The sequence below is a fragment of the Penicillium vulpinum genome (assembly GCF_028829585.1).
Source record: "Penicillium vulpinum strain IBT 29486 chromosome Unknown utg000001l_segment0_segment0, whole genome shotgun sequence".
NCBI lineage: Eukaryota > Fungi > Ascomycota > Eurotiomycetes > Eurotiales > Aspergillaceae > Penicillium > Penicillium vulpinum.
This window is the reverse complement of record NW_026643241.1, coordinates 6846806-6870082: the sequence shown is the minus strand read 5'-3', so window position 1 is coordinate 6870082 and position 23277 is coordinate 6846806. Positions and strand designations below refer to the sequence as shown.

The window sequence follows — 23277 nt, the reverse complement described above, 5'->3', positions numbered from 1 at the left end:
GATTATACCTAGGTACTACCCTTGCAGTTCATGATCATGTATTTTTGTAGGTTTGAGGGTTGAGTATGCGGGTTCTTGTAGGTGGGAACGCTGATCGTCGAAGATATATATAGATTTTTTTTTAACTTACTGCACGGATCTTCCTTCTGCACACTATGTATCTGTGGAATGCTTGAGCTTCGAAAACAATATTTATGCGATGAAATACATACTTGTTCTCATACTTGTTATACACATATTACAAGACACCCAGAGGTTCCAAAACATACAGTTAATAACAGAACAGAGACTTGAATAGACCAGTTTGAAGTATCGCAGAACCAAAGTTAGCCTTATACTTAATAGCTCTTAGCACATTCTTGCTCGCATAGAACATGCCCGTGCAGCCACAGTGGCTGCATGGTACTATGGAAATCACGTCGACATCCGAACAAAGCTGTCTTGAGAAATACTAGATAGTTGGAGCTACAAGGATCGGTTGATAAGCTTTCCTATATATGCAACTTTGTTCAATGCTATAGAATAAAACTAAAAATTGGAGTAAGTAATGATCTTGCAATATATAGACCATGTAGAAAGACCCTTATTCATTTACGCCCATCTCACAGTACAATGCTACCCCTAGGGAGGGCTAGTGGACTAAATCTGTTCTTTGGCTGAAAGCCCTATTTTGTACATCAAGAGACTCTCATTTTGGTTTTATGCCCTCACGTATTTGAGATGCTGGTATCCAAATGAAGTTTGAAGGTTCCGTATAGTCGATATCATAAAATTAGCAAGGGGCGTGCATCGTAATGCCGGTTAGTTATACCTAAGAGCACTTTGATTTAAACACAAGATTTTACAAAGAGACAAGGGATATATATGCATGTGCAGACATTTCCAAAAAATAATAAATCGCCACACAGAGGCGGAATTGCTTTCTGTTCCTTTCCGTTTACTCCTGGTAGTTGACTGGTAGTCGTTAGCCCTAACTTACGACGTTTAGAGATAATATATATTAGAATGGATGAAAAAAATTGAAATCGAGTTCGAGTGGTAAACTGGCAAATATGTACATAATACAGCGCGAAGTCAAATCATTTGGTCTTGATATGTCTGATCTTCTTGGGTTCGTGAACGAAGTTGTTGGCATAAGACTTGGGCACGAAACGGCGCTCATTCGGTTCCTGAACAAAGTATTCGTAACCCTGCTTCTGGGCAAAATCGATTGCGTCTTCCTTCGACTTGAACTTCAGGTTAGTGCCCTGCATGCAATCGGCAGACGACTGCCAGCCCATGAGCGAGTTCTCCCAGCGGTGACCCCGCTGCAAGATATCCCAATCCATGCGCCAGTGGTGCTGGTGCCAGGTGCCGGACTGTGTTGCAGCCTTGGTAGGCCGGTAGATACTGTGAGAGTCATTAGTTAGTGTGTGGAAGCTAGGCGATACGGCTTGAAATTTGTACAACGTACCGGACAGTGCGGGCCTGGAGATCGGTAGGGGCTCCGGAGAGAACGGCTGCGGGGAGAGTGTTACCGGGCTCACTACCATCCATCACGCGTTTGGGCACTGGGGAGAATTGCCTTAATTGAACCCAACGAGTTAGTGAAAGGATCTGCGACGGAACCAAAGGGGAATGTCGTACGAAGTGCCATGGTCAATGGTGGCCTCATAGTCCGGCTGGTGACGGGCCAGGGCTTCGGAGGGGGTCTCCTTGGTGATCAAGGAGCTGTCTTTGGGAGGCGTGGTGGGAGCATCCGAAGTGGTCGTCTTCACGGAAGGAACAGCCTTGGGGGCATTGACGGAGACGAAGCGGGCATTAACAGGCGCAGCAAGTCGGCTGACCCGAAGGCTAGCAGCACCCCCGATTCTGAAAAGTGACATTGTGTCTGTTTGGATGCGGGGAATGGTCGTTGCCAGTGAGTACTCCCTTTAAGTGTGGTTTGGTTGCGAATTGCAGGCAGGTCACGACACCACCGAATCGGGTTTAGCCGGGCTTGGCAAGCCGAACACCCGCAGGGCTCGGTTTGTTCCTCCTTCCTCCTCCATCAGCTTTCTTTGGTTCACTTGCGCTGCGAATCAACGTAAGTCCACGTCTCTACCGCCCTGCAAATGATCATTGAGAGCCGCTCTATTCATTACGACCAATTTCTGACCCCATTCAGCCTAGACAAGATGAGCTACATTGCCCGCCGAGGTCTCTCGACCTTGATTCCCCCCAAGGTAAGAATAGCCTCACTCATGACTATCTGTAGTCACTGCACTCCTTAGATGATGCTAATTGTCCTTCCAGGTCGCCTCCCCTAACGTGAGTTATCCATGCGCTGCCACCTTCGACTTAGTGCATCCCTTCCACCCGTCCCGCTCCGAACCCGTTTTTCGTGGAGTCCGCGATTTGATTTAAAATGTCGCCGTCCTTTTGCCTTCATAACTGACATATTCTCGCTCAAGGCCATTGGTGCCGCCCAGGATGCTGCTCGCATGGAGCGTGTTGTGACTTTCTACGCTGGTCTTCCCCGTGGCCCTGCAGCTGCTGTCAAGCCTACCGGCCTCATCGGTCGTTACCAGGCTCGCTACTTCAATGGCAAGAACGCCTCCGGTGTTCGTACGTATTCATTAGCTGTCTGTCCCCTTGTATTGATATAAATACTGATGTCGATGCAGCCCTTATCCACGCTATTGGCGGTATCCTGATTTTGGGTTACAGCATGGAATACTACTTCCACCTGCGTATGTGTTTTCCGGTTATCAAACTGCTTATATACCTTTTTTTTTTATTAGCTGGGATTTCACTGACTTTATTGTTTTGACTAGGTCACCACAAGAACCACCCCCACTAAGCTTTCTCTTTCCATCAAATAGGTGGAGGATTGATGTATATACTGGATCCTCTGTCCTAATGCAAGGGAAAACTGAGGTTTTGGCGAGAAATTTAGAACCTCACTGTTTCAATATTCAGATTAACTATCCTTTGTCATTTTGTTGTAGTTGCAGTAGATTTGTTTGAAGTATACATATTACATAGAAGCTTTGAGTGACGGGCTCTTTCCACGGGGGTTTCCCATCACATACCAACTTCACACCAGATGTCAAGAAATCCCCGGGAATTCTGAGTTGCAAGCAACGACAGCATCCAACAAAGCCACTGCTTAAATTGATCAAACATCGAAAAACTAGGGCTTTCGAGGAGATTCAAAAGGTGTGTGGGCAGACCTCACAACTTTCGTACGGGCCACGCTAAACCGAAAGCAGCGACCCTCAGCTTCAACCCGAGTTGACTCTTGAATCTCGTATCATCCTCCCTATCTTTGTATCATCAACCGTCCTTACGCATACTCCCTCCCCCTTTGCCATAATCCCTCTCTGGGACCTCTTGGGCTGCGGATTTCCCAAGACACCACGCGCCTATCGATTCCGCGATCGTGCTCTCCACAGCGAGCCCAACCCAACACGGGCTTTCTCATCAACTTCCAAGAGAGTTGACCGATCCCATCCCTGGTTGTGATATCCCAAATATTCAGGGTGCAACCAGTCAAGGAACCAGTGCAACTGTGGCGATCCTTGGTATCTGACGATAGGTATGTCTTCTTGGGAATCTGGCATGTTTGATCTGCGACTGCCTATTACGTGCCCGGATCTATCTCCCCGCTGTCAGGGCACTTGGCTTACGTGGTCGCAATTACCACATGGAACAGAATCGAGTATTGTTATGGCAGAGCAGAGCAACCGCGATGTGGTAGATCAGACCCTGTCGGGCGGCGAGCCTTCGCCTTCCGACGTTCCTGCGAGCACTAACGACAAACTATCTGCTGGAGGGGACGCAGGGAAGACCGAACATATCGCAATGAACACCGCTACATCGAAGAACTCAAACTTGAATGATCAGCAAAACCATGAGAAAACGAACACTCTTGATTCACGGGAAGGAAGAATTGCCGGCGATAAGGACGCTGGAGGCTCGACGATGGTGAGAATAGCCTCTGGGTGCGATCCAAAGCACTTGCTGATATTGGGGCAGGAAACGTCGAAGCAGGGTGCTGGAGTAGTTGCGACGCGAGTTCTTGAACTTAATGGACTAGCCTCGGCATCGGACGGCGGAGAGGACACAGCATCACAAGGTGGTTCGGAGTCGGATGCGAGCCGGTCAGATGGCAAGAATCATACTCATATTGGCTCAGTCAAAAAACCAGCAGGATTCAAGCCAGTCTCATTTGCCAAGTTCTCGGTAAACAAGGTCCCGGGGGCTCCAACACCACCCAAGGTGCCCGAGAAAGGTATGTTCTGTGTCAATCGTTTCCTATAGTTAGTTCTAACTTGTTTAGTGCCAACCTCTACAACACCACTCGGTACCCCACAGCCAAGCTCCCGTCCGCGCTTGGTTGCGAAGACAACACTCGGCATGCGTGATTCCTTTTCGAAGACCGGAGCAGGTGGAGGCAAGCCTGGTGGATCAGGGCCTGATCCAAATCAAGTGTGGAATAAAAACAGGCGTATGTATTGGTCATGCGATGTCGTGGAATTGTTGAAACTGACATTGATATCTATCTAGCTGTTGTGCCCGCTCCTCCGAAACACTTGACCGATGAAGAACTGAAACAACAATACGGAATTCACATGACTTCGCGTATTCAAGAAGATGGGGCTGTTAGCTCCGAAGCAAAGTGGGCGGATATTGATGACGATGAAGATGATTGGGCGCCTGAGACGATTGAATGGACAGATGGAACTAAGGTCAATCTCACTCAACCTCACACTGAACCTCCGCTGGCTCCTAGTCATCGGGAGCCCAAGGAGCCTAAGGAGCCCAAAGAGCTACCGCCTGTAGAGCCAAGCATCATGAAGGAGCTTCCTAAGGTTGTACCGAAGCCGGCTGTATCAATGGGGTCTCGTGCTATGGTACTTAAAGTTGGAGCGAACGCTGAACGGCAAGCGAGAACTGCAAGTGCTTCTTCTAACGGCACAAATGACAAAGTTCCATCTAGCTCCACAAGCCCAGCACCACCCTCCAAGTCTCCTTGGGCCGCCCTGCCTCCCGTCGAAAGAGTGTCTCCAGTCATTGCTCCAGTTCAGCCTCACCAACAGCGCATGCCCATGAGATACCCCCAGAGGGATGACGGCCACCACGCCACAATGACAATGCCACCCAAGGAGATTGCAGCGGATGATTTTAACCGTGCATGGAAAGATCAGTCAGATTTGCCTCAGCTTTTCAACCCTCGGTCTTCCCAGTACGAGCCGGTGGCAGAAACCAGGAGAGGATCTTGGCGTCATGACCAACACCCCCGTGCTCCTGCGGTTTTGCAGAGGCCAAACGACCATCCAAGTGGACCGGCAGAGCCATCTGCTGCATTCCAAACGCACAGATCTAGTCACCAGGAGGGTATGGGGTGGGGAGGTCGTCGTCGCACATCATCAAACGTGAGCGGAGGAAGCGGAGGATTTGGCCGTAAGATGTCAGTTGGCCGCTTTGATGCTCCTCAGAGATACAATGATGCCCGAAGAGGTTCTCAAGTGAATGGCCTGGGTGATTCAGCAATAGTGGGCCACGAGCAGCAACATGGCAAAGACGAAATGCCTCTGTCTGGTCCAAACGGTACAGCTCGTCCGGCTGTTGATATAGGTATGTCTCTTGTGGAGACACAGGCTACAGTTCCTCAGGTTCCTCAAGAACCTCAGGAGGACCCTGTTGCTCTGCAAGAGCGTATTATGAAGGAAAAACGTCTAGAGGCGAGACAACGAAAAATTGAGCAAGAGGAGAAAGAGGAAGCAGCTAAAAAGGAGAGGATTAGGCAGCGTCTCGCAGCGATGGGTCCTGCGCCAGAAAAGAAAACCACGGAAACGCGCAACCCCCCTCTCTTCTACCTCAACCTCAATCTCAACCTCACCCTCACTCTCACTCTCTTCATCCTCCCCAAACCCCTTCCCAACTTCCACATCAACCCCTTCATTCCATTTCTTCACCACCAAAGCCTCCTGTTCCAGAACCCAACCGGGAACCGAAACAGTATGGTATGATGAAAGTGCATCATCCCGACTCTGTCAAGAAACTCGTTGGTGCGCATGACCGCTCATCTGAGAGCAAACATCTCAACCGACGCGTCTCATCACCCCACCAAGAACCCCATCGTGACTCTGCACCTACATCTACTTCATCCCACCTCAAGACTGAACCTCACTCACCCGCCCAGAGCAAGGCATCTGATCCAAAGCTCGACGAGCACGGTACTCAGTGGCAAGGCAATTTAGCTTCAACTTCACCGTGGTCTCACCCCAACATTGCTGTGCCGTCCACATCTGCCAAAAATCTGTGGAAACCGTTTGGCAGTGACCGCACTCCCACTCTCGGTAACGGCATCTTTGACCAACCCTTGGGGACTTTTGCATCACGTGAAAACCCTCTAGGCCAACTTAGTTTGGATTCATCAAATATGCCTACCCCTCCCAAGTTTTCTGCTCCTAAGGAGCCAACCGATGCTTTGCCGTCATCTGAGGCACGTCACCCCTCATTTGAATCCCTCAACCCTATTGGGCGCCCCAGCCCAATTGGACCGCCGAGCAACCGAAGTGCTCGTGCCGTTAGCGATTGGAATAACTTCCATGAGAACGCCCTGGAGAAAGAGTCACAGAACGCGAAAGACTTTTTGAAGCGACTTCACGACAGACAGAACGGAGCCCCAGCCCCGCCACCCGTAGCAATGGTCTTCAATGAAACTTGGAAGAAAACACGTGCTACTGAAGATGGCAGACGAATTGTCACCCAGGTCACCGAAAGGGTGGTCACCAATGAGGAAGATATCGCCAAAGCCAAAGCCAAGGCGGCCGCAAATCAGCAATCCAATCCTCTTACCAGTCTCGATACTCCTATTGATGGACTCAACGTGACTGACATCGGTGTTCGTCCGGCCGGCAATATTTCTACTCGCAGCTCCCGGTTTTTCCCTCCTGCATCTGAACAGTCGAAGCGCCAGGTCGTCGAGAAGGAGCGCAGCAGTCCTTCGCCGCCTCCCCCGAAGAAGTTACAAGCCACCCCGTCTATTCTGGAGACTCGAGCCGGCCCCACGTCAACCTTCCCGCTCCGAAGGCCCCCAAGCCGGTCGTCAAACTTCCCCCCAAGGCCATTGGTGCCCCGGCACCTCCACCAACTTTTGCTTCAATGGCAGCTGCGCCACCACGTAACACGGCCCCTCCTTCGACTGCGCTTTCGTGGCAGGACAAGATTAACGGCCTCTTCGGGAAGACTACCCCTACGCAGAAGAAAAGTGCTTTGGCCGTGACATCAGCTACCAAGGAACCTCTTCCTGTTCATATTGCCCCTGTTTCAGTCTCTATCCCCCAGACCAAGATTGACTCTCAAACTGGTGATGGTGATTTCGCCGTTCGACAAGTCAATGAACAGGATGAGATGTTCGAAGACCGCGAACCTGGATCTCTCCCTGCTGTTCGCGTGCCGAATATGGCACCCCAAAATTCTTGGAGTGCAGCTCGTCCGTCAGAGCGATCCCGCGGCAAGAATTTCAAGCCAGTGCAGGCACAGAGTATTCAGCCCTTCGTGGTTGGACACAATGATCGGGATAACCATGGCAATACTCGCACTTCGGTTCTGCTTCCAGGTGGCTCTGAACCCAAGCCTGTCCTCATTCAACGCAAGGCTGGCCCGACTCGAGGCCGCAATAACAACCCAAACATAAATGCCAGACCTCGCAAGGGGATCAACAACAAACCCGGTGATGTTTCTGGTGGTAGCTCTAAGAAGTCTACCTCCAACACCACCCCACGACAGCAACCCCGTCAGCGCTCGGGCTGGAGCCCCGAACCCCCCACTTCTCGTTAAGAAGTTTCGGTCTTGCGAGCATATGGTCACTCTCACAGCGTTTTCGGTATTTTCTTTTGATTCATATGCCTGGGAGACGAGAATTCGGGATCGTTCTCGCCAACTCCTAATCAACATCTGTTTTCTGACTCTTGTTGCCACTGTCCACTTCGTTGCTCTTTTTTGAAGTTGGGCTCATGATCCAGATCCTTCCTCTACACCCTTCACGCATTCGCGTTTCTCATGTATTTGTGATTTTCGTTTTCCCACCTATGTGTCTCCTCCCCCGGCCCATTCAGGACCTACGGCCTCTCTTTTGGCTTTTGATGTGTAGATGATCACCGTCTACCAATTCAACGTCCTGTTTGCGTGATCATTGCCCGAGTGGTGCATGCTTGTTCCGACCTAGCAGTATCACATTGCCTCATGTTGCCGAGTATTCAGTCAAACCCGCACCGACACTTATTAAGAGAATTCCATTGTTACAAAATTTCAAGTTCTTGGTCCATTATAAATGTAAATTCTAGCTCTTACGATAGGTAAAAAAATGGCTTGCTGCTGTGTGGTCCGTCGGCTCTCGTAACAAATTCAATAACCTTCATCTCCCAAAATAGGTACTCTCGGTCAATCTACTAATTCCATAGTGTTTAATCTCAACCATATCCATCCGGGAGGTGATGACATTGTCCATATCACACTTTCATCCGTCAACTCCCCGCCAAATCCCAACCATCCTGCTTTCTAAGTGTTGCGACCTGAGAACCAGCATTTATGACAGCAAAACTTGCCCAACTAAAGATGTTGCCTCGGATCACACCAAGAGCTCGAGAAATGCTTTGTTTAGGCCATAGGCTAATGATGTATTACAGATCACACAATATGAAGCGCGCATTCGAGACCGTGACGAGAAGATACGAACTGAACACGCCCTAGAGCCTGCATTTTGGTACCCTATTCCTTCGAATCCTTCTATGCACAATGCCGAACTATTATGCCTATGAAATCGCCGAAATCCTACCCTAAATCCCGCCGTTTGCCGATTTCTGCACACAAATCCAGCAAACTCGAAAGGCACAGGGGGTCATCTATTTGGAACGAGCCTGTAGCCGGGCTATAATCAATGGCGAGCAAAGTTCTTGGACTTGCTGGAGTATTGCTAGCCCGTTGACGTATCTACGGGAGAAGTAGCACCATATACAAAGATGCTGCCAGCGACTGGCAATAGATAACCACCGGGGGGTTGTGGGGCTTTTTTTTTGGAAGCTGGGGGGAAATATTTATGCTATAGCTAAGATGGGATACTCGGCCCTACGACGGGACTATTGTGAGGTATTGTGGCAGTGATATTAGGTATTGAGTTCTGAGAAATCAAATGATTACAATTAAAGAAGGCCCAGAAGCATAAGCAGAAGATAGAGGATAGTTAAATAATTTACACAAATGATAGGTATCAACCGAGGAAAGCCCTTATAAGGCTCAAGATAAACGCCCTTGCCCCTCGAGTACGCCGACCACATCAACCGTAATGCCAAAACAACCGAGTCAACACAGATATGGTGGCACCTGTGATACCACCAAGTGTGGGGACACCATAGTTTTGACATTCATAACGCCCCGAAAACAAGCCCCAACATCCATTACATAGATAACCACGCATATTAAAAACAGCTCGCAGAAAACCTCCCATCACCAGTTCCAGGTCCGGCTGGAAGCAGCAAAGACAGGAGGTTTCCACTGGAGACGGGCAGGATCAATTTTGCGTGCACCCTTGATCTCCTCTTTCTTGAGACGCTTTTCATGCTCCTCCACAACATGGTCCGTGAGCACAATGACCCAATTACCCTTCTGCAAAGACAGTTAGTAAACCGTACAGTATTGTATATGCTGCGGTGCAGTGCACACGTAGGAAATTAAACTTACATGGTATCGAAGCATGTTGAATACAACTAGAGTCTCGTGGACATCCTTCTCAGTCATCGACGTGAGCACTGCGAGCTCGTTCTCGCTCATGGCTTCTCGGTTTGGCTCCATCAGTAACTCCACTAGCGTCTCGCGCCAGTACTGTCGATAACCAAGTAGACCCAAATCACTGAGTGGCTTCTCAGGGGAACCGAGCTTTCCTTCTCGCTTGCTGAGCTCATAGCTGAACGAGATGAGCAGGCGGCCGAAACCTCGGCGCTGGTATTGCGGCAAAGTCATAATACATGCCAGGTTATACCCTTCAGCGGAATCCTTCTCCTTAGAGAAGTAGCCGACGAAATGGCAGCCTGTCTCGTCGCGCGTGGTCATGCAGTAGAACAGGAACGGGTCGACGTCGTAGTAAAGCGTTTTGTGGTCGAGGAAGAGCTTACTCAGGAGACACAGGTTACGGCACCAGGTGCGCTGACGACGGCCGTCGACTTCAAAGAAGGAGATATAGTCGTCACGGTAGATCTCGTTACCGGGTGGGTGTGTCAATGTGCATTTGGCGCGATGGCGCTCGAACGCACGCTTATTGTCGAAGTAACTGAGGCAGAATTCGTCGATGTAGACTAGGTCGACGTCCGAGAAGGAATCCGGGTAGGGTGAGAAGTACCACGGCTCGACGTCGTACCTGCCCATCTGAAGGCGAGTCAAGTTTCGCACGCGATGGATCTCCGTCGGGTTCTGTGTCATACTACCGCCTGTGCGGAGTCGCTCAATTTCCTCCCCACGTGTAATCACCTCGCCTGTTGCCGTTTGGACTTGATCTTCTTTTACCGATTTGCTTTCTGCTGCGGCATCTGCCATCTCGAAGTCTTCTAATTCAGTAGCCTTAGGCGTGCCAACTGTTGACACAGCCTCGGATGGGAACATCGATGTGTCTCCTCCAGGTGTGTCAGCACCGAGGTTTTCTTTGCCTCCAGCTTTCGAGGGCCGTGATATCTTGCCGACATTCAGGTTCTTGCCGCCCAGGATATCGGGTGTTTGTGACAAATCACGGCTGTCAGCCCGGGCACGCTTATTTGCAGTCACATTCTTGCTGGGCGCAGCTTTGCTGGCAGCAGCGGTCTTCTTCTTATCAGCCTTTTCTGGCTGGGGCCATTCAACTTCTTGAGATAGATCGATGCGAGAAGATGCAACCCATTCTAGAAATTCAAGTCAGGGAAATTCCAAAGCGAATCAATGCACTTGCTGGAGTGGGAACTTACCATCAAGACGCTTGTTAAAATCGACATAGTGTACGCTAGGATCTATATCAGCACCAATTCGGAAAGCACAGACGTGGTATGAACAGAGGCAAACATACTAAAACGAAGGGCCATCCTTCCGCTGCCTAATTGATAGAATCTCAGCTTTTCGCAGTTCTCCATCCTACACAGAATAGTCAGTATCAGAGCTCAACTTGAGGGTTGACCGCGCTGATTGATAAGCACGTGATACGATCGCCAGAATTTGCGATCACAAGGTCAAAACGAACCTTCTGCACCATGGCCTTCACACCGATTCTATCAGGATATTTAGCATTTGCGACCGATAAAAGTAGACATAAAAACCCGAAGGCTAATTATTTTAGATATAAAAAGCGACATACCTGATGGTGTTGAGTGTGGCGAACCCCTTGTCAACGGGATCGGGCGTCCCCGTCATCTCCCCGTGGGAATCTCGGACGCCCATCTTGTTGGACTGGCAGTAGGGACTGAAGCAATATCAGAGATGGGAATGATAAAATCGAACAGATACTATGGTCATTTGGTGATGGGGAAATGATGCGGGAAAGGGAGCAAACTGGGAGATTGTTACGTAAGCTGTTCCGCATCTGGATGGTGCTATACATAACTTCGATATATTTTCGTGTTGAGGATTTAAAAGAGTACATTACAAGAGGGTAAATCTTTTTCATTTCTTGAAAAAATCCAAATGATAATGCCATAAACACCGTCCCCTGTTTTCGGGATTTACATCCCCTTCCATGCTGCCATGCCATGATCTTTTAGAAATACAAAGCCCAAACCAACGCCAAGCGCCTTTGCAATGAATCGGAGACGAAGAGCAGCTGAGAAAGAAGGCATATGTCTGAGCCAAAAAGGCTATACATTTTTCTCATCACCCTTCGAACTTTCGCTTAACACCATTCGCATTCGCAGATGGTGGCATAGCCTGGGCTCTCCGTTTTTTCTCCTCATCCCCGGCAGCCATGTTATGCTGGCGCTGCTTCCAAGCTGTTTTGATGATGGGAGCAAGGCGGATGAGATCTTCTTCGGTTACACGGTCCTCGATACTTTCAAGAACTTTTTCAACAGTGGAGATGTGATTTGCATCGTTCTTGTCATCACGAAGACGATGGAAGCGCCAGCGTCCTTCATTATCTTTGGCACATTCAACGATAGTGTCATCAAGAGGAATGCGCATAGCCTTGAGATCTTCCCATTCCTTCGGCTCAAGAAACATCTCTCCAAAAAGACGGTACTCGCCAGCATTGAGCATGACGAACAGGTGGCAGGTAGGGATAGCGTCGTAGTCCACGTAGGGTTGGGTGATACCCTCAGCCTCATCCTCAGTATCTGGCTCCAGAGTCGGAAACTCGAGACGCATACGGAAATCAACGGTGTTCTCTTGAGGTGGCTTCCATTTGAGGATGTGTTCGTCGGTGCCGATGCGGTACGGAGTGCTGCGGCAAGTAAAGATGAGACCGTCGTTACCGTGAATGCGCTTGACTTTGGGGATAATTTCGCGGAACATCATCTCAATGCCGTAACTGAATTGCGTGGATTTGTCTTCGACTGCAAAGGGGCGGTGGGCTTTCTCCTCCGGGAATTTGCGGTACATGGCATTGTATGGCCTGAGCACCTTTTCCTTGAAATACGCCAGCCGCTTATCCAGGGTACGGTGCATCAAGCTTTGTCCGTCTAGCACCAGGCAGTCAAAAACCAGATATTTCAGCTGGGTGGTTCCATCCTCGTAGGTATCATTGACAAGCTCGCCGTCAACCAGGGTGTCGACATGGTATCCCTGAAAACTTTCGTCATTCGGTAGGGGGAAATGTAGGCCTGGTACGTAACGGTAATCGTTCTTGCGATCGATCAGGTAGTGAATCTCCGGCGAGTTGGAGTCAGGATCTCCGCGCGCAAAGTACATCAGGCAACGGATGCCGTCGGTCTTTTCGCAGACGAAGTAGTCCTCCCGCTGCAGCTCACTGAGGTGTCGCGACGAGAAGCTGACCGGTTGTGCTCCAGGGAAGTTGAGATTGTTGCGCCCGAGGAGTTTGGCGACTTCGCGGCGAAATTGATCAGCTAGGTCATGGTCGGCTTTGATGCCTATCGTGTCTAGACTGGGGACAGGGTGGCTCATTGTGAAGTATCGAAGGCGCAGAAGGCGGGTTTTATGGTACAAGAAACCTAGAAATGAGCCTGGAAGGCTTGGACTTCCCTCAAGAGTCGAGAGACGGGGGTCGAACTGCGATCAATAAGACTCGGAGAGCTTGCTTGGTGGTGGAGTGATAGAAGGGCACTCGCCCGCAATCGCGACAGTATAAACCAGGCGCTTTTCAGCTGCAGGTGGCTTTGAAGAGAACAAATAAAGAGGATCACCCAAGGGTCAGAGTATGGCTCGCTTTGCTCATGCTTTTAGATTCAAAGACAATGGATAAATCGGCGAACGGAATGAGTTGAGAGACGCCCTGATGCCTCAGGCATATATCACGTAATCTGAATAGCTTCACTGTCTGGGCTATAGAGCTAGGTCCTGCATAGTGCATTTATTGGAATATTGTGTACAACTACAGATAGCATATATGCTTACAGATATATATATCAGTCATAACTCAATAATGTGGAAAGTATTCAATTGCAACTACTTTCGAAACTTCAAATGTACATATCACGCCAGCCGGGGTATCATATCGTCACCTTTCAAAGCAGACAGAACCAGCCTGTACCCATGGCGTTTCCAGGGAAATCGAAAGAGCAAGATGGGAAGAAAAAAAGAATGGTGCGATGGTCAGTAGTCCTCCTGCACCTATGAACGCCAGCATCCAGTATCCAGAACAGGCAGTAAAAGCTCCAACGCAACCGCAAACAAAAAGAGAGTTGTCATAAATCATCACCTGCGGAAGTCGACTGATATGCCAATCAAGTCGCTGAAGTGACCGGAGTTTTGCGGCCAGCTGCGATAGCGGACCTCTTACCTGCATCCATTCCACCAGCAGAGACATCAGCCTCTCCATTGGCGTCAACAGACGCAGCTGAGTCCAAATCGGCTGCAACAGTCGAGAAAAAAATGCCACCGAAAAGGGGTTGGCTATCGTCGTTGGAGAAAAGTCCACCGCCGTTCCGAACTCCCATGGCATGCGACATCTGCTCCTTGATGCGGACGTATCGGTACTTCGACTTGGTGGTGATGATGGGGTGGCGAACAAGAGGCTGAGGAGCAGAACGGGCAATGGCAGCCATGACGGCATCTCTTTCTTCGTCTGAGTCAATGGGACCGGTGTTCTCAATATCTTCCTGCAGAGGAGCGTTGGCATCGATAGCAGCCTCTGTAGTTCCAACGGGTTAGTCATCTCGTGATCTATAGTGAGCACGAACAGGAGGATAGCAAGCTTACTCTGCTGGCGAGCCTGGTTCTTCTTTTGATACTGCTGGAGAAGCATATCATACGGCAGTGTCCGACCAGGAACCGAGCGCTTAGCACCCATTGAATGGCTCTTGCATGTCAAGGAACGCGCGCACTGCGCGCCGTTGGGAAGAGTGACACCACACTGTTTTTCGACATCTACAGGGCCCTTCGGCTTGGCCGTCTTTTGCTTGGGCTCGTCCTTCTTCTTCTTTTTCTTTGACTCTCTACCGTCGTCCTCATCGGCCTTGCGCTTTTTGCCCTTCTTGTTGCCGTCCTCGGTGCCCTTGGTGGCACTCTTCTTGGCGCTCTTCTGGCCCATGTTGGGGTTGTCTCCATCGATCTTGTCGGGTCCATCATCGTCTCTATCGTCGCCAGCCTTCAGGCGATTGGCCGCGTCGCGGGCTTCCTTTTTCTTGCGCGCCTTCTCCTGCTTGGCCTTCAAGCAGCCGCGGACATGATCCGCTGCGGTTTGCTTAAGAGTGGGTCGCTTGCAATGTTTGCAGATTACGGTCTCGAGGAGGTCATCTTCGCGCGGCTTGCCGGTTGGGAACACGGATACGACTTTGCTGTCAAGGGTGGGGAGGGGAGAGGCGGTAGGGGAGGTATCGATGGGGCCATCTTTGGCCTCTGTGTGTTTGTTAATATCATTAATGCTCATGGAAACGTGTCCAAGGAGCTGTACCATCTGCCTTCTTCTTGGTGGACGCCTTGGAGGTCTTCTTGACCTTGATCTTGCCGGGTTTGGTATCCTTGTCTGTGAAGGTGTACCCGGAAGCATCAACCAGACTTCCCGGTCCTATCAAGAACATACGATTAGCTCAGACCGTTTATATATTTCAGATGCGCCGAGCTTGATGCCAAAGTATCCCAGATCTTTTGCGCTTTTGATAGGAACCAGGTATTGCGTACCTCGACCGGGGTCACCACTGTTCGCCATGGTGAGCGCAAACTGAAAGATGAGTGAGAGACAGAGCAGTTTCTTATCACTCAGAAAAGCCTTTGAAATGGCGTGGGTGGTGTGGTTATAAAGGAATAAGTTCAGTCTCCGGAGTCAAGATCGGGCTGGGGCTCCGCAGTAGGATTAATCACGTGCCATCTGTTGATCTAGTAGTGAATAGATAATTTAGCTTATATTGTACTTGAAGCGTAACATTTCCAGTTTATTGTTGAGAATGATCAATGGCGGTATTGGTGTTCTTTCAATCAATCTCTTAATATAGTACATTGTTGGTCAATCAGATCAATCAGATCAATCAGGTAGCGATTATTTGTAGGCAAATCAGTACATGCCAAGCTTCTGGCCCTAGAAATCAGTTATAGTCGAAACAAAAATATCATACAATATCGTATCCTAAGAACAAAGATCATGAATAGTTTGAAAAGCAAAGGCTACTGTTTGTGCCACCAAAGCCAAAGCTATTTGTCAAGGCAACATCAATCTGTCGTGACTGGGGATCTTTTGGCGCATAGTTGCAATCAAACCCATCGGCCAAGCGATCTAGGTTGATAGTAGGTGGCATAGTATTCTGTCCCCTGTTAGCAGAAACCCTAGCACAGTATTTCAGCAACTCACCTCATGGATTGCAAGTACACTGAGCAAAGCTTCTATAGCACCAGCACCACCAAGTAGATGACCGAGGGCACCCTTTGTGCTGCTGACGTTCACATCAGCAGCCTTATCTCTGCCATCAGGGCCAAGCAAAAGCGCCTTGATAGCAGCGTTCTCAGCAGCATCACCGACAATGGTCGAAGTTGCATGTGCATTGACATAGTCAACTGCAGCTGGGCGTAACTGGGCTTGCTTAAGCGCCTTTTTCATAGCCAAAAATGCGCCTTCGCCATTTTCCTTGGGCGAGGTCATATGGTGTGCGTCACTGGAGCAGCCATATCCTCTGAGTTCTGCATAGATCCGTGCCCCTCTTGCGAGGGCATGTTCTAGCTCCTGGATTTCAGACATCAGTATCGAGCTGTATAGTATGTGCGTAGAAAGCAGGACACATACCTCGAGAATCATCACAGCTGCACCTTCGCCAACAACAAAGCCTACACGGTCAGCATCGAATGGCCTTGATGCCTTCTCTGGATTATCGTTAAATCCTGTTGCTAGACTTCTTGCACGCGCAAAGCCGCCAATGGCCAAAGGATGGATACAGGACTCTGCGCCACCTGCTACCATCACATCAGCATCGCCGCAGGCAATGAATCGAGCTGCATCGCCAATAGAATGGGCGCCAGTCGTGCAAGCTGTCGTTGCAGAGTGGCTCGGGCCCATGAACCCATGCTTCATAGAGATATGCCCAGCACCAAGGTTGATCAGTAGCTTTGGTACGAATAACGGATTTACTTTCTTGTAGCCCTGTGCAACAAGTTAGTTATGGAATTCCCTAGACGATGCACGATAAAATAGCCTCACCCCCCTGTGGTAGGCGATGACTGTATTGTAGATTTCATCAAAATTCCCAATGCCTGATCCCAGGCAGACTCCCTATCAACATAGTCAGTATAACCGTCATACCAACACTTATTCTCACACATACCGTCGCCTCCCTCTGCTCAAAAGACTCGGGCTTCCACTCGGCATCTTGAAGCGCCTCTTCTGTTGCTGCCATGGCATATTGTGCAAACTGGGCCATTTTCCGCTCTTCCTATCCATCCCGAATCGTCAGCATTGCAAACCAAACACAAATCACAAAGTGGAGGTAGTGGGAAAAAAACATACACCCCGACTCAACCATTCCGAGGCAGTCCAACCCCCATTCTCGCGACTGCCCTGTGGCACAACAGCAGCAACCTGACAGGGCTGCTCAGCGAAGCGCTCATCGCGATCTTTCACATTCACAACGCCGCAATGACCATCTAGCAAGCGTTTCCATGTACGCCGAATCCCTGCAGCCAAACACAGTGTCAGTCAGTAGCATTCACAAATTCCAAACACTAAAGTACGATCAAACACGTATAGTGAGACCTAGTATGTATGTATATGGCGGGTACTGTCTCTTATCTCTAAGTGTCCCGCACCTATCCGCATACCCTCCGTCATTGGCTGTGATAACCTTCCCTTTCTGGTGCGAGAAGTGGAGACGCAGAGGGAGCTCGAGAGCCCAGAGTCCGGGGATATCGGATATCACGCACGAGCACCCGGATAATCAGAGATGGGTAGAGCGCTCGCAGGGATAGCCTTGCTGACTATACGGAAATGCGGAATTGCGGAATGGCATGCATGGTACCCGATAACATGCCCAGGTGAGCTCCAAGTTCGTCCTTGGAGCTATCAAAACAGAACAGAAGCAACCAAAAAAAAAAGAAATAACTCACCTACACCCAGCGGGGTCACTGCCCCAAGACCGGTTACAACAACTCGCCGCATTGCATCGTCAATAGCTTTGTACAAAAGCTATGTATCAAAGGTGTGTCAAAAGAAAGAAAACCGAAAAGCGGGCCAAAGCCAAGAAGGGAAAGTCTGCACGACGACCACATCTTATCTGCTCGTCTTTCCCTTTACAAACACTACTGCTTCAGGAAACTTGACGAGACAGAGAGATATGTAGAAAAATAAATTATCTTCATTCCCAATTCTTTCCTTTTACTTCATCCCAATCACTCCAACTATGCCTACTTGGAAAACCTTCCTTACACTGGCTTTGGCCGGCTCCGCGGCCTCCTGCGCGCACCACGATAATGCCGAAGTAGTGCCCGAACATGAACGGGCGGAATTACTCAAGAAGTGGGATCAGGAGGTAGGATAATACTACGATATCCAAGAAATAAAACTCAAACATTCCTAACATGTAACTATCCAGTGGTCCTTCTCCGGCATTGCCAGCTTCGCCCACTTGAAGCCGGTGAAGTGTCTTATCGAGCCCGATGAGCACTACGACGTTGCCATTGTTGGTGCGCCGTTCGATACAGCCGTCAGCTACCGACCAGGTACGAAAACCAGCCCCTCCCAATCCCAGTCACTCAACACATCCAGGAAGGCAATTACTAACAAGCCCCCGCAGGAGCCCGCTTTGGACCTCGCGCAATCCGCGCCGCGAGCGCGCGCCAAATGGCCCCAACAAGCTACAACACGCGCGCCGGAATCAACCCATACCAATCCTGGGCTAAGATCACCGACTGCGGCGACATCCCCATCACACCCTTCGACAATGGCCTCGCCGAGCGCCAGATGTATGAAGCGTTCCTGGAGCTTGGGTCTCGCAGCATTGTGAACAAAGCCCCCAAGGCGAACGGCATCGGCGCTAAACACCCCAAGCTTGTGACACTTGGTGGAGACCACAGCATTGCGCTGCCAGCGCTGCGGGCTCTGCACCAGATCTACCAGAAGCCGATAACAGTTGTGCACTTCGATGCGCACCTCGACACGTGGAACCCTGTTCGGTACAGCGCGTACTGGCAGTCCGAACAGACTCAGTTTAACCACGGGTCGTTCTTCCACAAGGCGAGTCGGGAGGGACTGATTTGTAATTCTACATCTGCGCATGCAGGACTGCGGACGAGACTCACTGGTGTTGATGCGGGAGATTACACGAACCCTGGACCTGAGCAGGGATTTATCCGAATTCATGCGGATGATATTGATGAGCTTGGTCCTATGGGAATTGTTGATAAGATTCTTGCACGGACAGGAGTTGATCCTGAGCAGCCTGTTTACCTTTCTGTTGATATTGATGTGTTGGATCCGTCTACGGCGCCCGGAACTGGAACGCCTGAGCCTGGCGGCTGGACTACGCGCGAGTTTATTCGGATTCTGCGTGGATTGGAGAAGCTGAATATTGTGGGTGCTGATATTGTGGAGGTTTCACCGGCTTATGATAATAACGGGGAGACTACTGCTCTTGCGGCGGCGCAGGTTGCCTTTGAAATTATTACTAGCATTGTTAAGTCTGGTGTTGATGAGGAGCTTGGTGGGTGGTATGGGTGGATGGAGCAGGAGGGAGCTGAGAAGAAGGAGAGTAAGGATGAGCTTTGAGGTTGGACAATTAGATCTACGAGATGCATGAACGAAGTGAAGAATGAATGATATATGATTTCTTGAATGATTTCTTGACGTTATAAACTAGAGTGATGTCATAGCATCGAAGCGAGGTAACCTTACTTTGTAGAAGCTTATTTAGCCGACCACCTGCCCAGGTGGGCAGAAAATCGGACCTCGGGAGGCAAACGCAATGCAATACTTCATAGAATTGGTTGAATTGGAGTCCACTAGCTGCGACTTTCTAAGAGAAATAACGTTGCTCTTCAGTGAGACATAACTCGAAAAACTGCAAGATCAAAAGCAGAAAGAGCCTGAACAAAGATGCTTGTATCAAGAGCGCGCGCATAGTGAGTAGTGGCAACAGTAGATCGGATTGGAATAAAGGGCGAAATCACACGCAAAAAGACGCAGAGAAGCCGGATCTGCAAGGGAAGGGTACAGCAAGCTCAAATTCATAGTCCGGGGGTGGTCGCAAAGCTGGGGGTACTAAATAGCATGTGAGGAAGGAGAAAAGGACAGGGGCATATGAGGGATATGGGACGATAACCAAAAACACGACGCCCTGACGTCCAACGCCGAGAGAGACGATCCAAAGAGGTGAAAGCGTCGGGTGAGAAGGTGATAGGTGGGATGCGAGGAGTATAGCCGACGCGACAAAAAGGGGAGGAAAAGGTCAAAATTGCTGTCGCTGTAGTTCGTAAAGGAGAGGAATGAGGGTGGAGGATAAAGGTGAGAAGAGACGAGTCCCAAGAGTAACTCCCAGGTCGTTGAAGATGGTAGACGCAGCCAGGCGAAGCAAGAAAAGAAGCAGAGAAGGGACACAGCAAATTAGAGAGGCTAGAACTCGAACCGGGATATGCGAACAGAGACAAAATAAGAGGAATGGGGATCAAGGAAAAACACAGAAGGCATTTTCAACTGGAAAATGTAGATATGGAACGCTTCAGATAGCATCGCTAGCCATAATACAAGACCATATCCCCCCCCCCCTTTTTTTTTGTCGCTGAATTTGATATCCCAGAAAACCATTCCAGCCAGAAATATTTGCCGCCCAATAGAACGTGAAAAAGAGGAGAAAAAGAGAAATAAACAGGTTCATTCCATCGTAACTGCTTCGAGGCGCGCGTCAACCAGGCATCAACCCAAGTGCAACATTATCCGTCGCATTCGGACCAACCTGCGATATGTCCGTGAAAATTAAGTTCACAGCAAGCGGCAACCTCTTGACTTCTTCTTGGGCGCAGGTTCGAGTGCCGCGACAATAGCCTAGAAAGTAGAAGAAATAATGGGTCAGTGGCGGTGTGGAGATATCAGGCAGCAAAAATAAAAGATTCGGTGTACCTCATCAAAGACATCCTTCAGTTTATACTGTGTGAGCGCGGAACACTCAACATATTTGACAGCGCCAAGTTCCTTGGCCATCCGGTCACCGTCTTCCTTGCGGATGGGGGACATCTTCTGGCGGGCGAGCTTATCCCGCACTGCGGCGTCATCGCGCAAATCAGTCTGGGTGCCGACGATCAGGCAGGGAACACCAGGACAATGGTGGTGGACTTCCGGGAACCACTTTTCGCGCACGTTCTCGAATGAGGCAGGTGAGGTGACGGAGAAGCAGACCAAGAAGACGTCAGTCTGCGGGTAGGAGAGCGGGCGCAGGCGGTCGTAATCCTCCTGACCGGCGGTATCAAACAGTCCAAGGGTGTAGGGCTCATCGCCGATCCTGAATTCGTAGAGTGATCGGTTAGGAGTGTTTCTTTGAGGCTGGATTGACGTATAATATTTTTTTCTTAGGGGAGGGTTCGTCGGAGGATGACTTACATCACGGTCACGGCGTAGTTGTCGAAGACGGTGGGGACATATTCCGAAGGGAACTTGTTCGTTGTGTATGAGATGAGCAGACAGGTCTTTCCTACTGCACCGTCCCCCACCACGACACACCTGGGAGATTGGGGTTAGCCATGAGATCTGGAAGAGGGGGTTTCGACTCGGCAAGGAGGGGGTGGATGAAGGGAAATGGAATAACATACTTGATGGTAGCGACGACCATTTTGAATTATTTGGAAGTATTGATGTAAGAGTGTTAGAGAAGAAGAGTGTGGGAGACAAAAAGGGAGGAAGAAGCTGTGGTCTGGATTGAATGGGGCAACCCGCAGAGTATGGAGTCTAGACGGGTGCTAGTCTCGATACACGGTCTGTACAGCTCTCGCTTGATTAACAGCCTATGTATTTATATTAAGAGGATATTCTGATAGTTAGGCATAAAAATTGTATGCTCTTATATAATTTCTACAATTATATATGATAAAATTGGAATATTAATACGATATTTTCCCTTTATCTCACTCATTACTGCCAAGCGAACGGGCTGTATCACTATCTCACCTCCCTTCATCTCCTTCAATCTCCCCTCGACTCCTATAAACACTATAAATATCAACGGCGAGCCGCTGTCGGCTAAGCGCCGTGATCCAATGATTATTCTCTGTCTATTCTTTAGACTCGAAGGTTTCTAGGGGAATCACAGTCTTACATTAGAAACAATCCAACGTGTCCAAGTACCAAACACCTATCAATCCAATAATACATACCAAGTATAAGTCTCAGTCTTATAAAGTGCTATCGAGGAACAAAAGGAGAGGTTACCCCCGGAGTATTTCCCCCCCTTTTCCCCTCGAGTCACTATTTTCTTTCACCTTCCTTTTCCTGTGACACAAAAGAAAGAAACCGATTAAAAAAAAGCAAGTTAAGAAAAAAAACCCCCCCCCAATTTCAATCCCGTTTCACCATCACGGGTTCCCGGTCTCCCTTCGGCCCTAAATATCCCCTTTTCAACCCGTTTTACATCGACGTGTACGGAGTACTATGTAAGAGATCTAAGTCCAATAAAAAATACAATCCATACATCGGTATCTATACATAGTTTATACACAGTACATTTCATACAGTCCAACACGATCCAAGTCCAACATACTCTAGTTCTTATCTACTCGGTACTCTCCGTCAGTGGCTTGTTCCCATCTCAGCTTGGCAGCCCAATCCAGGTCTAATCTCTCCACAACCATGGCTCTTCACTGGGTGTTCGAGGCCCTTGGCTCACCCTACTGACTAAGTATGACCTCTGAATGGCTGACCGCTGACAGCTGACATGGCATCCGTATGTTGTCCATGGATTTGAACAGTGTGCGTACTCCGTATCCCTGTACAGTATACGTTTACAGTAAGCACATGCACATGCCAGGGGTGCCGGGCAAATTCAATTCCTATCTCTAAGCCCCTCCGTCGCGGTATCTGGTATGCATGCATGCATATATGCAGGTACATGCACGGGCAATATACGTGGATAGGCGTGGTGCGTATGGGGCCTGGGGTCTTCCCCCCCGGGGTGTGGCACATATACGAGCTGAATAAGAGCTAGGGGATGGGCTAGAGAGGGGAGAGGAGAGGGTAGTAAAAGAGAAAAAAAAAAATCTAAGCGCTGATTCAGTAGCTACGGGTCTAGCTAGACTATCGAAATCTCGAAATAAAGTCAAATCTAAATATGAATCTGAATCATTCCCGTGACGGATAGCAGTGGATATAAGGCCGCGATGCGTGAAGTCTGGGCTGGACTAGACCGGGATATTGGATTCTGGTATATGCAAAGTACCTTGTCTAGTGTGCGCGCCAACCTGGCGGAATCACTAACTCTATTTCTGACCGTTGCAGAGAAACAAGACCCCTGCAGGAATGGCTGAGAGAAACATGTTACTGCCCGAGGGTCTTAGAGCGGCAAGCCGGCCAGATCGGAATAATCGCTTGGTTTCAGTGGAAGATTGCTGTCAGATCGAAAGCGCCGGTGTCTTTTGGATTGTACGGATTATGCTTGACCTACATCTATCCAGGTGTGTTGAATTGTTACGGTCTTAAAAAGATAGATACCTCTAATCCCAGAA

General features: G+C 49.4%; 8 protein-coding genes across 8 annotated transcripts; 2 read left to right on the top strand and 6 right to left on the bottom strand.

The window, feature by feature from the left end:
• Positions 1-1079: 1079 nt before the first annotated feature.
• On the bottom strand, positions 1080-1865 carry N7479_002459 (ETC complex I subunit; the record flags this gene model as incomplete). Its single annotated transcript, XM_057250156.1, has 3 exons — positions 1080-1389; positions 1454-1564; positions 1627-1865. 3 exons carry the CDS (start codon positions 1863-1865, stop codon positions 1080-1082), a joined length of 660 nt encoding a protein of 219 aa, XP_057114588.1.
• A 228-nt stretch (positions 1866-2093) lies between these two features.
• N7479_002458 (F0F1 ATP synthase subunit f) lies at positions 2094-7812 on the top strand (the record flags this gene model as incomplete). Its single annotated transcript, XM_057250155.1, has 12 exons — positions 2094-2204; positions 2275-2289; positions 2433-2586; positions 2646-2711; positions 3068-3182; positions 3234-3403; positions 3677-3948; positions 4000-4255; positions 4304-4471; positions 4531-5990; positions 6059-6878; positions 6938-7812. 12 exons carry the CDS (start codon positions 2094-2096, stop codon positions 7810-7812), a joined length of 4482 nt encoding a protein of 1493 aa, XP_057114587.1.
• Positions 7813-9477: 1665 nt separating this feature from the next.
• On the bottom strand, positions 9478-11427 carry N7479_002457 (NuA4 histone acetyltransferase complex catalytic subunit ESA1; the record flags this gene model as incomplete). Its single annotated transcript, XM_057250154.1, has 6 exons — positions 9478-9636; positions 9712-10898; positions 10962-10996; positions 11060-11124; positions 11231-11258; positions 11345-11427. 6 exons carry the CDS (start codon positions 11425-11427, stop codon positions 9478-9480), a joined length of 1557 nt encoding a protein of 518 aa, XP_057114586.1.
• A 429-nt stretch (positions 11428-11856) lies between these two features.
• On the bottom strand, positions 11857-13101 carry N7479_002456 (mRNA guanylyltransferase; the record flags this gene model as incomplete). The annotated part of the gene is made up of 1 exon (XM_057250153.1): positions 11857-13101. The coding sequence occupies one exon, from the start codon at positions 13099-13101 to the stop codon at positions 11857-11859; it is 1245 nt and encodes a 414-aa protein (XP_057114585.1).
• A 779-nt stretch (positions 13102-13880) lies between these two features.
• N7479_002455 (deubiquitination module subunit SGF73) lies at positions 13881-15304 on the bottom strand (the record flags this gene model as incomplete). Its single annotated transcript, XM_057250152.1, has 4 exons — positions 13881-14287; positions 14356-14994; positions 15050-15163; positions 15277-15304. The coding sequence occupies 4 exons, from the start codon at positions 15302-15304 to the stop codon at positions 13881-13883; spliced, it is 1188 nt and encodes a 395-aa protein (XP_057114584.1).
• Positions 15305-15731: 427 nt separating this feature from the next.
• N7479_002454 (putative beta-ketoacyl synthase (Cem1)) lies at positions 15732-17734 on the bottom strand (the record flags this gene model as incomplete). Its single annotated transcript, XM_057250151.1, has 6 exons — positions 15732-15893; positions 15941-16723; positions 16781-16852; positions 16905-17012; positions 17087-17253; positions 17683-17734. 6 exons carry the CDS (start codon positions 17732-17734, stop codon positions 15732-15734), a joined length of 1344 nt encoding a protein of 447 aa, XP_057114583.1.
• Positions 17735-17975: 241 nt separating this feature from the next.
• N7479_002453 (agmatinase) lies at positions 17976-19339 on the top strand (the record flags this gene model as incomplete). The annotated part of the gene is made up of 3 exons (XM_057250150.1): positions 17976-18104; positions 18168-18294; positions 18369-19339. The coding sequence occupies 3 exons, from the start codon at positions 17976-17978 to the stop codon at positions 19337-19339; spliced, it is 1227 nt and encodes a 408-aa protein (XP_057114582.1).
• A 1209-nt stretch (positions 19340-20548) lies between these two features.
• Positions 20549-21392, bottom strand: cdc42 (Rho family GTPase CDC42; the record flags this gene model as incomplete). Its single annotated transcript, XM_057250149.1, has 4 exons — positions 20549-20611; positions 20687-21065; positions 21164-21283; positions 21373-21392. 4 exons carry the CDS (start codon positions 21390-21392, stop codon positions 20549-20551), a joined length of 582 nt encoding a protein of 193 aa, XP_057114581.1.
• Positions 21393-23277: the final 1885 nt, after the last annotated feature.